Source organism: Haliaeetus albicilla, chromosome 3 (genome assembly GCF_947461875.1).
Source record: "Haliaeetus albicilla chromosome 3, bHalAlb1.1, whole genome shotgun sequence".
Taxonomy (NCBI): Eukaryota; Metazoa; Chordata; class Aves; order Accipitriformes; family Accipitridae; genus Haliaeetus; species Haliaeetus albicilla.
The window spans coordinates 33,189,686-33,206,707 of record NC_091485.1 but is presented as its reverse complement, the minus strand read 5'-3'; the positions used below and the strand labels follow the sequence as shown (position 1 = coordinate 33,206,707).

The window sequence follows — 17,022 nt, the reverse complement described above, 5'->3', positions numbered from 1 at the left end:
ACCTCATTTCTATTTTCTTTTGCTAAAGGCAACAGGCGTATGTTGTTCTGTTACTGCTGGAAATGAGTTATTTAAGTAACTTGAAATGTTTATGTGCAATAAGCTTTTGAACTTTACCACTGGCTGAAATAGTGAATACTTTGTCATGGGCCACATTTCGCCTACTCAAAATTATATGAACTGTGACTTCTTCTGCTTAAGAGCTATAGCTGCAGAAACTACATTTGTGGTAGAAGGTTAGGAAAGTATGTTTCAGTTCTTGTACTAAACCTGCTTGATATTTCATTATAAAAGACGATTCTCCCCCCCCCCCCCCCCCCTTGGCAGCTGTTACTGGTTGCTCTCTGAAGGTGATACTGAAAGTAAGGGAGCACCATATTTTACTGTGGCTTGTTACCTTCAGGTCACCACAAACTAACAAGTTTTGTTTTAAAAATGTTGAGTATTTGGCTTGTCATTTATGTCATCGTGTCTTGGTTGTCTTGTGATCAGGATAATGTTAAAATCTGCAGAAATGTTTGTGTCAGTTGTATGCCTTTTACCTTTTCAGGCTAAACAGGATTAGATACTCCAAGTGTTGGTTTTTCTTTTACACATCTCTCTGCAGCTCTTCTAATTCTTAACATTTGACTGGTAACGGCTTACATAAACCTGCTTGAAATGAGTATTCTCTGTTAAATACCCTTGCACAAAGCTATGTATTGTGGCAATGAGTTTTGCAGCCTGGTCACTCTGTAGCTCACTAATTCCTGTAAAATATGTGCACAGACAGCAGTTTGTCTTCTGAAAAACAGGTGCATGATACAGACTGAGTGAATATCAGACATCTGTATGTATTAAACATCACTGATTCATATCTGTCTTATGAACTTCTGGTATTTTAGTCTTGCCAGTGAACAAGCCACTATTACCTGGTACCTCCTGTTTCTGTGGGTCTGTTAGGCCCTCTAGAGAAGCTTCTCATATTTCTCCTTTCTCCCAGCCAGTCTGTGATAAAGCAGTACTCTTTGACTAGTTTATACTGGATGCACTTAAAATAGTTGTAGCCTTGGAATAGGCAGAGCTGTAGGCACACCTCTCAGGAGCTGAGACCTTAAAAAGCATCCTATAAGAGGACTGCCAGGTTCTTTCACAGGCACTACTGTCAGAGGAAGGATAGGGGATCTTCTATAAGTTGGACATTGGATTAAGCTGCTGTCCTTTGCTTATGAGATCTTTTGTGGGACTTTGACAGGTTACTAAGCCATTTTAGGCTCCCCAGAGAAGAGATCATTTTATGCAGTATATTACAAACTAGCACCACCAAATGTTTTGGACTTGTGTGGGTAGAGAAGCAATATTAATTGTTTTGAAATCTGCAGTTGATCGGATACTATAGGGTACACAGAGTCAGCACAGAGCTAGTTTTCGTTCACTTATAAAGGTATACACGTAACCTCTTGAGATGTAATCACCAGTTTGCATGTAGGTGAACTCTGATGGTAAGCAACAGACTGGCAACTATTGTTTTGTTGACATCTTATCACTGCGTACTGTGAAAAAAGCATGCCATGCTGCTCTGATCGAGTACTGTTACCAGGAACTGCCTAGTGCCACCACTCAAGCTGCATCATACACTGCCATAGACATCAGTTCTTGTCATTGTCAATCAGTTATTCAGACTTTTGTTAGCAGGTAACACTGCTCTCTGAAATCATTGAAATAATGTAAAATTTTTTTGTTTAAATCTTGTAGACAGTATCACTGGACTGACACATAACAAATTTTAGTTCTTTGCTTTTTCTGATGATACTAGCTAACAGCATCTTGCTGCTTTGGAAGATGACTTTCAGAGCACTTCTGTTCATCTGCTTCAGAATATGAGGAGGAGCTGGTTCTGGGGACTGAGCAGCAACTGGTTATTAATATTGTGCATCAGTAATGGACAAACTGTTTATGCCTGACAGACTAATGTCTTCTGCACAGGTAATAATGTTGGGTGCTTAAAATCTCATGAGACTTTTGCGAAGATGGGCAATCAGAGTATTCCAGAGCTGTTTAACATCTCATCAGCCTCTCATCCATGGAGGCTTTTTCATTTTATAAATAAGAGTATTTCTTAACAAAAGTTCTGTGGCAGAGACCGGCGAAATTAAAACTTACTGTGAAATTAGATACTAGCAGATCCTTTTAAGAGAAGGGAGTGTTTCTGTGCTTGGTTCCAATTTAAAGCTTTTTGTAACATGAGTGACTAGATTCAAAATACTTGTGGGTATGCAAATCCCAAAGATCTCATGTATTTGAGGTGGGAGGTGGGGGGACAATAATTTTGTGCAGATGACCAACAGACAGTCTTTACTAGCTATTAATGAGTCAGTAAACTAGGGCAGTGAGACAGCTTTTCTGTCTCTCGGCAGGGAGTTTTTGCAGGGTATAATTAAGAAAGGTCAGTTAGTGGCCCAGAGAGCATTCTAGGATGTGAACACTGAAGCTGGGTCTGTGGTGACCATAGTGACAACTGTTGGAGAATCATAAGCACAGCCCTAAATAGATAGAGACCACAGCTGAGGAGTTGCTTTCTGAGGGTATAAGGCTATTTTAGTACTTACTGGGTATAGATCTACACCTTTAAAATTCAGAAACTACCCTGTACTCTAGTTTTCACCCCAGTATGGCAAATTACGCTTCTAGCTGTCTGGGGTGGAAATGGTGAACTCTTACTTCTTTGTTTTGAAGTAGGCATTCCAAACATGTTTATGTGGTGTCATAGATGGGAGACTTTGAAGAAACTGCTTGTGAAGCCCGGGAGGCTCAGCTTCACAAGCATTTTTTGGTTGCCTAGATTTTAAGCAGTGAGGAGAACTGAATCAGGATATGGTGTTAAGCTATGCATTAAAAGTTCCATCCAGGAAATAAGTAGGATTCTTTGCTTTGCTTTGTAATAAAAGGTAATGAATTTTAAAGTCTTTATCAGCATACCTGAAAACAGGTCTGGCATATAGAACTGGTGTATAGAAAATGTTCTTTTCGGCATTCAGTCCTTGCCATTGTGTGAAGAGGGTAGGTAGAATTTCAGGTGAGAAAAACAAATCCAGTACAGAAGAAAATATAGACTGAGAAAGGAATATATCCCTGTCCAAAGAAGGAAAAAGAAAATATGTGGGCTTGGTTTTGTTTTGTTTTTTTTTCCTGGGTGAACAACCAACAAAATTCTATGTTGCTTTATTACTTTTAAGTTCCTGTGAACTGTCTCGATTTTTTTTTTAATAAAAAAGAAAAAAAAAGTCAAAAGATTGAGTAGACATTTAGCAAGGTTGGTTCAAAAATTACGCCCTTATGTAACTACCAAGGTTAAGGTCATTTGATCATGAAATCTGCACTCATGTGCTTGTCACTGCTTATATGTTTGTGGAGCGCCATAAGCTTCAGTGCATCTTCTGAGAGAAATGCAGTACCATGTGTGCTGTTTGGGGTGTTCAGGTGACTGGAGGTGAAGGAAGAGTAAGAGCAAGCACACACCTGGAATCTTGTATAAACAGCTGTTGAAGGCCTAAACAGGAGGATCAGGACTTAAGCTTACATCAGACTTGACAAACATTTTCTGCCCAAGTAGGTCAATGCAATTCAGGTTAAGTCAGTAGTTGTAGCTGTTTACATTCATTTGGCTTAATGTTAATCCTGTGGTCTGTTCCTTGTTCTATTGGTATATTACAAAGAACCTTGAAGTGTGCTTTGTGGAGTACATTACATTGGAGAGTTGACTGTACTTGTTTTTGTACTTGCTTCTGTTTAACTTGAAAAGCTTCTTGAAATGATTCACTGAACAGTAGGTTAGGATTAAATGTTTTTGAGTGAGATGAGTCTGGAGTATAGACTTCAAAAATGTGCAGTGTTTCTGATAGAGTTTTCCTTAATGCACCAAGTAGTATATTACTATATCCTGAAAACAACAGTTTTCTTTCTTTCTAAACTATTTGGAGTGACAAAACAAATATCTGTGGAAGAGAAGGCAGTTCAAGTAGCAGCTAATTGCCGAAGCACTTAGACTTGTTACTGCCTTTAGTAGCAGTTTAGCAGCAAAGCATATGTAAGACTTGATGCTGAAATACCTCTGTGTCCCACAGTTTATTCTGATTTTTGTAGTCACCTACTACAATTGCCTCTAGCACACAGTTCATATTTTGGTTTTCTTCAGCCTTTGCCTGGTGAAGCTACTGTTACAATTTCTCTTTTCCTTTCAGATAGTAATCAATCATTTTGTTTATTCAGAAGGCCCTGCTGAAATCTTATACTTAGCTCTGCAGTTTGGAGTTGAATTTCCTCGTACAGCACTGTTAGAATACTTGGGAGGAAAGGGAAAGCTAAACTAAAAATGGAATCCTTCTGTTGTAGGAGTCTCTGGATGGGACGAGGACAGGTACAACGATCTTGAGTTCATTACAGCTGCAGGAGTGGCATGAATTGAGTTTGAACAGAAGTAGGTCTAACACTTGGTGGCCTGGGAAGCTTTAAACCTCTGCTGATCCTAGTGGTGTTGCTGACTTCTGCCATGAGTAAACTGAAACTCTTAAATGGGCTGAAGTGTTTCAGGCCCTTGTGTGCATTCGTGGTTAATTCCCTCCTATCGCCAGTCACAGAATATTTCTTTTTGGGGGAACTTAACAGCTGACTGCTATGTCTATATTTAGGCATAGCTCAGTGGTTTATTGTTGTCCCTTCCCTGTCCTTCCCTCCTGGGTAAGGTGGAAGGTTTACCAAGCAATTCTGTATGCCATCTATGAATTTGAAGTAATGCATCACAGTCTTGATTCAGTGTGGTATGGTGTGCTCCAAGCTGATATCTTAGTGAAAGTAGTTCTGAGGAGGATACTTGCGTTAGTTCTGAGGATCGGACTTGAAATATTGGCTGATCCCATTTACTGTATTTTGTCCTCTACTTTTCATCCTTTGAAACAAAATAAGATTCAAGTTAGTAGGCTGAAATAACTTTTATTTTTAAGGAGTCACCTGTGTGGAGTCAGGATGTGTCAGTATTACAAGATACTAAATTTGTAAGATACTTGGCATTGTATGGATTTAGCAAAGGCGAGGTTTTGTCTGTCAAATTAACTTGATACCTTGCTAGCATGATATTTAATCGAGTGTACAAGTCATTACTGACCTAAGGAATTAATATGAAGTGCTAATACATATGTAAAAATTCTGAAAAGTGCAAAGCTTGTCCCTTTGAAAGCTGGCAAAAAAACCTTGGCAAACCTTACATCTGGTTACTAACTTCTCAGATAAGGGTTTTTCATAGCTTATAAAATGGTGGAGAATTAAAATGCACTCAAATTGTCAGCACTTCCTAGATTCACGTAGCCAAAGAACACCTGTTCAGTTAATGTGACAATTTCTGATTTTTTATTTAATATTATTTATGGTAAGGAATTACAGTGAAATTGGTTACAAGTTAGGTCAGAAATGAGTCAGAGCTGTTGTGATACAATTGTGTGGATTTTTACAGAAGTTGGAAAGTGTGTTGACATTTCTTTTTTATTGTGAATGTAAGAAACCTCAAGATAAAGTGTTCCAACTTGTAAAAATAAATGAATGAATAGTATGGAATGACAAACAGAGGGGTTTTTTTAATTGTAAGTGGTTTTAATCAGTGAGTGAACTTTTTTATTCAAGACTTGAAATTGAAATTTTGTATTGAAATTTTAACTCCTAAACTACAATTTCTGTTGGCTTCTGTATTCCAAGGATTCCTAAGGCTAAAGGCAATTACTGCATTTTGTTAATGTTATGCACCCTTCCCCTTTCTTCTGAAATTTCTGTACCTCTTGGTGTAATAGACATCAGAACACTGCTTGTGCTTTTTGTGAGCTGTGTGTGTTTCAATTCAGGTATCGGTGAGCTTCACAGGATGCTTTCTCTGAGCTTTGCAGCTATGTAGAAAGTTCTATCATAGTATGATCTGCTGTCTTTATCTTGGTCCTGGGTCAGCTGTCACAAGAAAGCTTTGACTAATTTGCCCTTTTTCTGTAGCTGTGCTAAAATAGCTTGTGAGGTGTTTTTTGTGTGTTTAAAACAGTAGAAAATGTGTCTGACCACACATCCGTTGCCTCTGTTAGAAGCAAGTAGTTTTGCTTTCATAAGGTAAAAGCTTGCAAACATTAACACCATTGGAGGAAAGTAAAATATAAAAAAATATTTCTCTGGGCACAAGAGGTCACTTTTCATGAGAAGATCTATTTCTTTAACTTCCTAGGGTGTTTTTTGTTTTTTTACCAAAAATATTTTCCACTTGAGTAGTATTTTTGCTTACATATAGCTGTAGAGTTCAAAGTAGAGCACCACAGTTGATTAATGAAAGCAAACCAAAAGCAAGATAGCTAAAAAGCAAGCAATATCACTGTCTACCTAATGTCACTGTTTTCAGCCAGGGGCATTGTGTCCAGAGTAAGATGCAACTTTCAGCCACACTTCTGACTAGCCACTCTGTTCTGCTGCATAAGCATCCCATTCTTGAGAGGAGGCTCTCTGTTTGTTTTCTCCCCTGCTTCCCACGATGTCATGCTGTGTACTTTTCTGTTCTTGCTTTTGAGATTCTGCGTGAAAACCATTAATGAAGGTGAAGTGCTTGGTGGGTCTCATCAGTAGAAAACCTTGTGATACTACAGTAACTTTAGGTGTCAGATAATACCAAGAATATAAAATTACAAAATACCTGAAGACATTAATTCTGTTTTAGCATAGTGACTATACTGAAATTACCAAATGTTATTTATGGGAAAGAAATTTTATGTGAAACTAATAAAGACTTTTTTTGATAGAAACGATAAAGCTTTAGGTTGGAAGAATAGCCTTTTTCCATCTGAGCTGTTTGTGTATTTGCCTGCTCACCAGTTGAGTGTAGCTAGTTGGTGAAGTTCTCCATCTGCTGGTGCGAGGTGGTGAATGCACTCTGCAGGTAGGGCTGGAAGGGGTATTTCTGTTTGTCAAATGTAACAGCTGCATTAGTCTTCAAGAAACTCAGTTCTTACATTTACTTTTTAGTTGAGATATGTTTGGAAATAATTTTAAGGTAATCATGAACTTTTTAGGATGAAGGGATGGCAAAAACTATTGCTTTAGTCACTGTAGATTATTTAACTTGTTAACTATCATTTGATTCAGTAGTTCATTGAACTTGTAGCTGTGATGGGCTACAAGTGAGCATGGCTGGAATATTTTTACAGATTATTTTTCCTTAAAAAAAAAAAAAAAATCCTCCCTCAAGTTCTGCATTTCCTGTCTAAATTGTCCTTTAGTTTTTTCACAAATAAAGGGATGTTCCTGTGCGATTAAACACACACTGGCCTACTTACTTTGCTGTGGAACACTAGGATGTTGAGAAGTGTGGTTTTTCTGCTTTCATTAAAGGTTTTCCTGCTGGCTGATAATTGTACCTGGTGACTTTTACCTCTTCCTGCTCCAGAACATCAGTGAGAATTGGTTTTGCTTCACACAGAAGCATACAGCTGAGTGGTGAACAGTCATCATTTCACCCATGGTTTTACCAGGGGTCTAGTAGCCCTGAGTATTCCCCCGTGTCTTTCATTTTAAGTATGTTTGTAGTTAAGGAGAAGCATTGCAACTGTGATCTGGTAAATTTGAGCTTGTGTGCTTGAAATTTTAAACCTAGCTATATATCTTAGCACTGGTACTATATCATTATTCATCTTCATTACTGACTTGGTGTTTTATGTAAATTAATGCAAGGCAAGGATAAAGAAACACTTCTGTCAGTCAGAATTGCAAATAGAAATTAGGTCTCCTTTGTTGGAAGACTGTTTTGTGATGGCCATCTAGACAGGGGAGGGATAAGAATTGTACAACTTTTGGTGTTGGATGCTGTAGAAACTTTTTTTTTTAAGCAAGAAGATGATAGCAGGCCAAAACAAATGTCAAAGTTTAATCTTAGTTTCCACTTACTTAGGGTTATGTGCATTTTCATATATGCCCTTTCTGCTCAGAACTGGTCTAGTTCTCTGGTTTAGTACTCCTTTGATTCTCAGTTTGGTGTTCAGAAAAGTGAATTTACTCATTGGACTACAGTCCAGGAAGTGAGTACAGTTTTTTTGCATTTGCAAGGATGTTTCAGTGCTTTACTTCAGAGTCGTTGCTGTTTGCAGTTTAATCATTCAGGAAAATGGTTCAAACTACAGAAGTCTTTGTTTAATGTTGCAATGGGGGAAAAAAAAAAACCACCAAACTTGAAGTTGCTTGTAGTTTCTGGATGTTTCCATTTCATTTTATGGAAAGGTTTATTAGTACTGTTTTGATAGAGACCCGTTGAACATGTGGAAAAGGATTCGTTAATGTTCTAAAAAGGTTCTTCATTTAAAGTATTTAACCATAAAAATTGTGTTGCAGTGACCCCCACAATGTAAACTTAGGAACCACCTTCATTCTGGTAACTTGAATGACCTTGGGCATCTGGATTGTGTTTGTGAATTCTTGACTCATGAATTTGCACAAATAGGCATGTACAAGACAGGAATTTGCTGAATTGCATTGGAATATTCTCAGATAAAAGATTACATTCATGTTTTTAAAAAGAATGCTCAGTGAAATACGCTTGTTTGAGGAGGCAGATGGAATTTTTTAAAAGGTTATACTCAGCAATGCAATTAAAGAGTCAGAGGTGAGTGTGTCTTTGGTTTTGTTTGGTATTTTCCTTGTTAACTAGGTTACCTAGAATGTGCAACAGGATTCATGATGGTCATTGTCTTCTGGCTATCTAAGCTGACTTCGTAATTAATGTTAACAGCTAGCTCACTATGGGTACTCTGTTCATCTAGAAGTGGTGGATTAAACCTTATTGTTTTCCTTTCTTCCGGTCTTCTGTTGTTATTTTACTGGTAATTCATGCAACATTAAAAATTTTAACATCTGGATTTTGAGTTCAGTGATTAATAATGTAATAACTGCAGCTAAAATACAGATGAAGGAATTATTTTGAAGTGAATATGCTATGTAGAATTCATGAAACTTGCTAGTCACTGAAGAGCTAGCAAACAGTTGAAAACTTCTAGGAATTTGCACTCCTCCAGTGAATATGGCAGGCATTAGGAGGAGCTCAGATACTCAGAGGGGTTTTCTGTGCTGAATCCAGAACAGAGCAATGTGTGGTTGTCTGCACTAGTATTCTGGTTCAACTCAAAAGTGAACATCTGAGAAGCATCTCCTGGACATAGCCACTCACTTGGCTTTGTCTCCCACTGTGGGGTGACTTCAGAGCATGTAAACCCAGTTCCTTTCAAATGCAACTAAGTTGGTACATGCTCTAACTGCTGTTAGACATTTAGTTCTCAGGATGGGACTAGAGGTAGTCCAAAGGCAGTTGCTGTCCTCCCCAAATATGTGTAATATGGGTGATAGGTTCTTAGCACTGTAGTGTTTTCAGTGTCCGTGTAAACTCTTACGCTGTATTGCTTGCTAATGTACACAGCCCATGTTGACGTTTTAAAACTAAGCTTAAAAACATTGGATTGAGTTAAAATCTGAATGGCAGAATTTTGATTAAATACTAGCTGCCCTGACTCTTAATAGTTCTGCTTCGTAAAGTGATCCAATACTAACAATATTTCTTCACCCTCTAACAATTATTGATTTCTCTGTCTTTTGAAACTCAAGTTATGTAAATGTATCTATTTTCCAGGATTCGTTTGTGATGTGCTTCTGAAAGAAGAACTGAGAATCCGTTACATACTTACGCTTTTGGGAAAACTCCGAATGTATTTTGCAAACTAATTGAATTATTGTAGAAATTCAGCATGGGAGGAGCTGTGAGTGCTGGAGAAGACAATGATGACTTAATTGATAACTTGAAAGAAGCTCAGTACATTCGCACTGAGAGTGTGGAGCAAGCCTTCAGAGCAATTGATCGTGGTGATTATTATCTGGAAGGATACAGGGACAATGCTTATAAAGACTTGGCCTGGAAGCATGGAAATATACATTTGTCAGCACCTTGCATTTATTCTGAAGTCATGGAAGCACTGAAGCTTCAGCCTGGATTATCTTTTCTAAATCTGGGTAGTGGAACTGGATACTTGAGTACAATGGTGGGATTAATATTAGGTAACTTGAACATTTTTATTTTAATGTAGTCTTTCTGTGTATTTTTAGGACATTATACAAGCCCTGTAAAACTTCTTTAAAAGTGACAGTACTATACTTAAGACTGGGTGTTTGAGATGTGGTGTTAAAATATTCTATGTTATCTACAAGTTCTTCACTGGCACTGCTGTTCAGTGACATTTCATGGAGTGTTTTGGAAGAGACAATTGTTGCTGCTTGCCTTTCTATAGTCTAAAATTCTCATTTGAAAGGGAACAGTCCTTTTATTGCTTAAAAGGACAAGGCATAGCAGAACAATATTTGAGGACTAAAATTTTAGTTTGCACCATGTTTATGCTCTTGCTCTAGGTTACTGTTTTGATCTTCAGTTTATGGAAAGAAAAATGTAAACTGTAAAGACTAATGACTCTTCAAGAAACTTAATTGAGAAAGAAATCCCTATCAGCATGCAAAAAATTATTTTAAAATATATTTAATCATTTTATTAGTGAGAAAGTTTTGGGATGTAGACCGATCAGACTGTTTAAACACTGCAGTTCTGTAGGTTTTTAAAGCTATTTTAACAGATTAGCACCACGTTTTTTCTTCTGTTTTAAAATACATTTCCTGTATGAAAAAAGATGGAATTAAATATTGCTGACTAAATTTAAATTTTAAAACCTACCTTGGAGAGAAAAAAGCTTTAATTACCCCATCCCCCAATATTTAGAATACAGAGCATGTGCACCAACAAAAAACTTTTTTTACAAATGAATTTCATTACATGAAATAACTTCATTTATTTTAGTATGTAGTTTTCATAGATATAATTCTATTGACTGTATTACATGGAGTTTTCATATTTCCTTGGTTGCAGAAACGTTGCTGACAGGTAATATACAGATTTTACATATATTTATTTATATACACAACTGAGGTGTGAAGAATTGGTTTGTTAATTTTCAGTTAGTTTAGTTACTGGCTGTCATCTGTTCTTGCTTAGTAAAGAGTAGACATTATCTCTAATAGTACATAACAAATGTCATTTGTTGGCATCTCTGGCAGTGTCTTTTGTTCCAATTAATACCAATAAATTCAACGGATTCCACTGTTCTCTTGTGGAAACAGGAATTATGTTCATTCACAGGTAAAAATAAAAAAATAAAAAAGATAGGTACTCTATTGGAGTGTTACTTTGCCCTTTTCAAGAGTGTTTCTATTTGGGAGTAGATATTTTTAATTAGATTGTAATATTTTCAGGTTCAGCATTCTATTTCAGTATTAAAACAATTAGTAAATATTGCAGCATTTTTTCTCCAAAATGTTTGTTCAGAGTAGTGAGTAATGGTATTCATTTATTTCTCTGCCTTGTAGAAAGCTTTGTTATTTCATTATTCTTTCTTAACTATGATGTTTAAAAAAGAATTTGTGGCTTATGTATATTGCACTTGTATCTGTGTATTTATCTAACCTATTTTGAGTGGCTGCCGGTTGGCTGTTGAATGCTGCTGGGTTTGACCTCTCTTTATCAAGCAGAATTCTTATCCTTCAGAATATTATATGCAGAGTTGAGGAAATTAAACAGAAGAAGGCTTGTCTTCTACAGAGGGTGAGATTGCCTGACACCCTCCGAGGAGCACAGTTATGCTGCAGATGTTCCCACAGAGCCAGCTCAGGTGCTGATACTTCTCTAGCAGTGCTGAGGAGCCTGGAGCAGTGACTGTTCAGCTACTGACAAAGTACACTGCCCATGTTTCTGTAGTGCTGTACCCAGTCTCCAAAGTCTGCTTAGTGTTGTAATGTGGTTTGAGTGCTAGGTTGAGGCATGGAAGGTATAAATACAGTTTGTGTGCCTTTATTTTCTTACTCTGCTCCCTTTGATAAAAATTACTAGTTACATATAATCATTCTTCTTTATTTTAGGATTTGTTTTAAACCAGGGAACAGCTGCTTTAACAAAAAAAAATAGACATAATTTTCTGACAAATAAACCATATATATTTTTAAAAGCTCACTTTTTTAAACCAATTTCAGCGTGCGCTGCAATTAGTAACGGAGAACCATGTGTTTTTTGACAGTAGTTGGGTATCTTTCAATTTGACAGTGTAGTGAGTAGTATTTCTGCCACATTGGCAGTGTCAAAACGAGTAGATTAAATTAGCAAATAATTTGAAACTGGTAGACACTTGTAAGTGTAGCAACATACTAAATAAAACCACACCACTCCATAGAGATTAAATTAACTGTTGCTGATAACTGTTAAAATGTAAATGTAGTTCAGACTAGATGGTGGAATTGCTAGCTCATTACACTGAAAGAGGTCTGTTGACTTTGCAGAGTAGCAGGGAAGTTGGTTTCACGTTTTTAGAATGGCTGATTCTTTGCTTAAATGTACAGCTGTCACTTTCCTGATGAAAGAAGAGAACACGCTTCTCCTATTTCCGTTCAAATTCCGAATACTGTGGTGTGTCATGATGTGGTGGTGTCTTGCATTCATAGATTTAATTTCAAGCTGTTGGAGCAACTGACATTTACAGGTCTTTTTTAGTTCTTTGTTTTTCAGAAATGAGTATTGAAAGAAATGTATATGTGAATTTTGGGACAGATGATGATGCATTTTTAATTTACTTTAAATTATGAGGTTAAAGGAATGGCAATTAAATCTTAAAACATACTTTGGATGCTTTTGTGTGCTGTAGAACTCTAACTACACTGGTTAGAAACATAGCCTGTTACTGTGCAAGGGAACATTAAATAAACAGGAAGGGATTGCCTATGCTAATGCTTTTCTTAATGTGATAGATAATAAACTAAATTTACAGTAGGTATGAGTGTCAACAGGAGGTACAAGTTTTCACAAGTTGTAAGAATGTCCCTTGTGTGATCCACCTACCTCTTGCCTGCCATCAGAGAGGTCTTGGGACCACTGCCTGTGGTAACCTAGTGGATTTGTTTTATTTCACCTAGTAGAAAATGTTCTGAACTATGTTAAGAATGGCAATTATTAATCAGCTTAGTGGTATATACTGGTTCTCTCTTGCAGTAAAATGAAACCTTTCTCAGTAACCCTACGTCTGTTCTGTCAATCGGTGTCCTAGAAAAGACAACTTGAATTCTGTTTCATTGGAGTAACATCTTTGAGCTAGATACTTAGGAAAGATTTAGAATGCAGTAGAGGATATAAATATAAGTTTTGTCTAATCTTACTGATGTTTACTTTCTCTTCTTCCCCTTCCCTCTCCCTTTTTGAGTTCTCTGCTCCAGTGACTAAAGTCCCTGGGCTATCAGTGCATGTTAAATATAGAATCCCCACAGCAAATGTGACTATCTGATTCAGATTCCTTCCTGATGTGGATAATCCTCATAATACTGTCTCATAATTTTTTCTTGTTCCTGAAAAATAGCATTATCTTTTGGCACACAAATTGACTTGGAAATATACTTGGATTTGATTGCAGGAAAGCAGTGTTGCAGTTGTGATGGGGTTGTGATGAGTGAACATAACATGGTCAATTTCAGTGTTCTAGATGGAAATTAATTATTATATAAGTAAATCAGGAGCAGACTTCTGATTTTGGAACCTGCAAAATAGAAGAGCAGATGTGGCTAAGGGATATAATACCTGATTTATGAATTGTCAAAAGCTGAAAATTTTGCTGTAAGGAAACTTGAAAATTTAAATGTCAAAATAGAGACTAAATTATAATTTGAAATTGTTGCATTCCAACTAAATACTGTGTTGAAAAAGAAGTTGCTCAGACTGACTTAAGTGTAGTCAGATTCATTTTTTTTCCGCATGCTTATGAAGAAAATTCATTCTATAAAATTGTTTTGCCAGAGTTCTGTCCCTGTTCTTTCATTGATCCTTTGGCCTTTTACCTTCCTCTTAAACACTGGTAATGCAGATGCAAAAAATAACTTCATCTAGCAGTGTTGGGAGATCTTTGTCTTTTATGTGATGTTAGTGCTTTTACAGATGAAATGTATAATGCTGTTCCATGTGGTTGTGCTGTGCTTAAAAGGAAAAAAAAAATCTAAAACAAAAAACCCACAAACCACCTTGCTGTTTTTATTTACAGGACCTTTTGGGATAAATCATGGAATAGAGCTTCATTCAGATGTGGTAGAATATGCCAAGGAGAAATTGGAAAGCTTCATAAAATATAGTGATAGCTTTGATAAGTAAGTATCTAATTTGTCCAGTTCACTTTGCAGCAACATTTTTGTTTTTAAACTGAGTGCATCATTGCTTACAAGTTTAGGGAGGGGAGAAGAATGGCATCACACAACCAAAACCACAAAACTTCCAGTTTGTGACACTAGTTCATAAGGTAAGTTAAGGCTTAAGAAAGCACTCTTTCGAAATGTGGGAGTATTCCTGCTGTGTAATACTTAACAAAATTGATTTGCCTGCATTTTGGCGGTGTGTATAGACGCGTACATGTATGTATGTGCGCGTACATGCATATATACATAATGTACTTAAGCGAGTGATGTGATATGCAGGTGTCTTTGCATGTATAGAGTAATTCATATCCATTAAGTCAGTTTTTGTTATATAACTACGTCATCTTTCTGTACAGGAGTAGCTTATTTCTAATCTACCACTGTTGATCTAGACATGAGTAGATTTATCTGATTGCCTTCATGTTTATTACCTGAAGAGATGGACTTAGGAGTATTCATATGTGCTCATACATCACTCATTTTTACTGGTATATTTCTGGGTTGCAGGGCTTTGAACCTTATTGGTTCTACCTACTCAACAATTTTTTATTACTAATTTTAAGTTGGCCCATAAGAATCTGGATCTTGGGCCTCTCTGCCTCTGTAAAAGAGAAAGCAAGGTTCTAGCTAGGGCTGTTCTCTGCGAACACTTTCTTCTTTACAGGCAGTAAGTTCTCCAACAGTGATTGTAAGGTAGCTTCTGGAAATGCAGAAAAGCTTTTGAATTGTAGGAGTAGACTAAGAATTGCACATCCTATGCCTCTTTCCTTCCCCAGCAGGCAGCAGAGAGAATTCTTTCTATGCCTTTACCTTTGTTGTAATGTGCTTTATGAACTGCTGTGCTCTTGGTTATGTTGGCTGGAGCTCAATCCACTTTTTTCTATACCCCAAACTTTGGGAGCTCTGGTCTGACTACAGGCATTCCTCCTTACGCTCCTAAGTAACAGAAGGCTCTTGAAGTATAAAGTACCATCCTAGTGTTACCTGTGTCTGAATTAAATTCTGTACTTTTGATACTGGCTAGATGATTTTAGTACTATGTTCCCCCATTAGAATAAATAAAACTATGTAAGAGAAAATACTTATATTTCATTACTACTGTCTTAATTTTAATACAAGCACTTATGTTAGCTGAGGTTAATACATACAGAAGTCAGAACAAATAAAAATGGATTCAGTCAGGAACTTTATGATGCACTTTATATAATCTTTCTTAAAAAAAGTGTGAAATGTGGTCACTCATGATCATTACTCGTACTGCATTAGGGGTTCTATTAAGTTAGATGTACCTGCCAGCTAATCAATTCCTGCACTTACCTGTACTCCTGCATTTCTGTGGGTGCGTGTACTGAGACATACAAAAAGCTGGTTTTGATTGAAATGTCTTTCCAATTTGGTGATATGTTTATGTACAGAATTTAAGAGAAATTGAGTGAAGGGGTAGCAAGGAAATTGTATTATTAAAACAAAATCTGATTAGTATATTTATGTAACTGAATATCACAACACTGGGGTTTACACTTTAAAACATGCAAGAACTGGAAAAAAAAAATTGCTAAACATGACATAAGTGAATGTCAGTGTTTTATGTATGTTGTGTTTGAAGGAAATAAGTGATCATACATAGTAAATGATCTAAATACTCTTAAAGGAGAAGAGGTGTATTTTCCCTAATTCAGCAAAGATCAGCTCTGGGGACAGCATTATAAATGCTGTGTACTATTTACAATGACAGTTAAACTGATCTTTAGTTATACAGTGTTATTCCAATCAGGGGGAAGAAGTCAGCAGGTTGGTGAATATGATGTAAACTTTATCACTAATTTGTATATTATATTTTGGCATATGCTGTTTAACAATCTACCTTTTCCACACAACAGTAAAGTACTAAGCAATGGCTACAGAAACACCCTCCTCGCTAACTTAACAAAAATTATACTTTTGTGAAAGTGCTTTTTGTTACAAATCTACTTGGTAGTAGCTGCACTGCAGCTGACATGATACTGATTGGCTGGTTGGATTTTGTGTTTTGTGGGGGGATTTGTAACTTTTCTGCATAGCTTATTCTGGCTAACTGCTTTCTTTGTAAGTACTCTGTATTTTAATGTAGTTAATGAAGATGGTGTGTGGGTTTTTCTGTGATGGGGTCCTTCTATATTATTTTCTTAATACAAGCGAATTTATACAGTATGTCTTGAATTTTAATCTGCCTCTCAAAGTAACGTGCTCTGGGTGAATAAGTCTGGTTTTGATTCTTGTTTCAGTAACTTTTTCCTGCCTCTTCATTTATAAGTGAAAGAGATTTACCAAAAATTGTATGGCCTGTGGCATCTGAACTTAACCACTGATTTGGTCAGCTTAGTATTTGGACGAAAGACCACCCAAGAAAAAGGTGTGCGGTGTCTGTCTACTGTTGAACACTGGTGTATACCTAGCAGGTGTCCTTACTGTTTGAAAATAGATTTTACATGGCAGACTGGTATGGATGAAGTTAATTGTCTGAGTGGACGTGTGTGTGTATGAGTTGGGGAAAAATACCTTACACTTGCTAGTAGCCTCTAACGAGGCATGCAGGGAACAGAAGGAGGACAGAGACCATGTTCTGTTTTCCTGACAGTAACGGAGTTAAGTGAATGGGAAATCCTGTAAAACTTTATGTTGCCACTTCCCTGCATTCTTTCTTTAGTGTATAATATTCTGCAGTCTGAATATTTTAATCAATCTCGT

The 17,022-nt window shown here is 36.8% G+C and overlaps 1 protein-coding gene across 3 annotated transcripts in view; it reads left to right on the top strand.

The window, feature by feature from the left end:
- PCMTD1 (protein-L-isoaspartate (D-aspartate) O-methyltransferase domain containing 1) overlaps positions 1-17,022 on the top strand; it is a 45,895-nt gene that overhangs the window by 10,609 nt on the left and 18,264 nt on the right. For 2 of the 3 annotated variants that reach the window (XM_069779322.1, XM_069779323.1), the window contains 2 exons: positions 9,668-10,089; positions 14,148-14,250. In XM_069779322.1, coding sequence (XP_069635423.1) covers positions 9,783-10,089; positions 14,148-14,250 — 410 coding nt within the window. In that variant the 5' untranslated portion in view covers positions 9,668-9,782. The remainder of the gene's footprint in view (positions 1-9,667; positions 10,090-14,147; positions 14,251-17,022) is intronic. The other variant, XM_069779325.1, reaches the window with a different exon arrangement.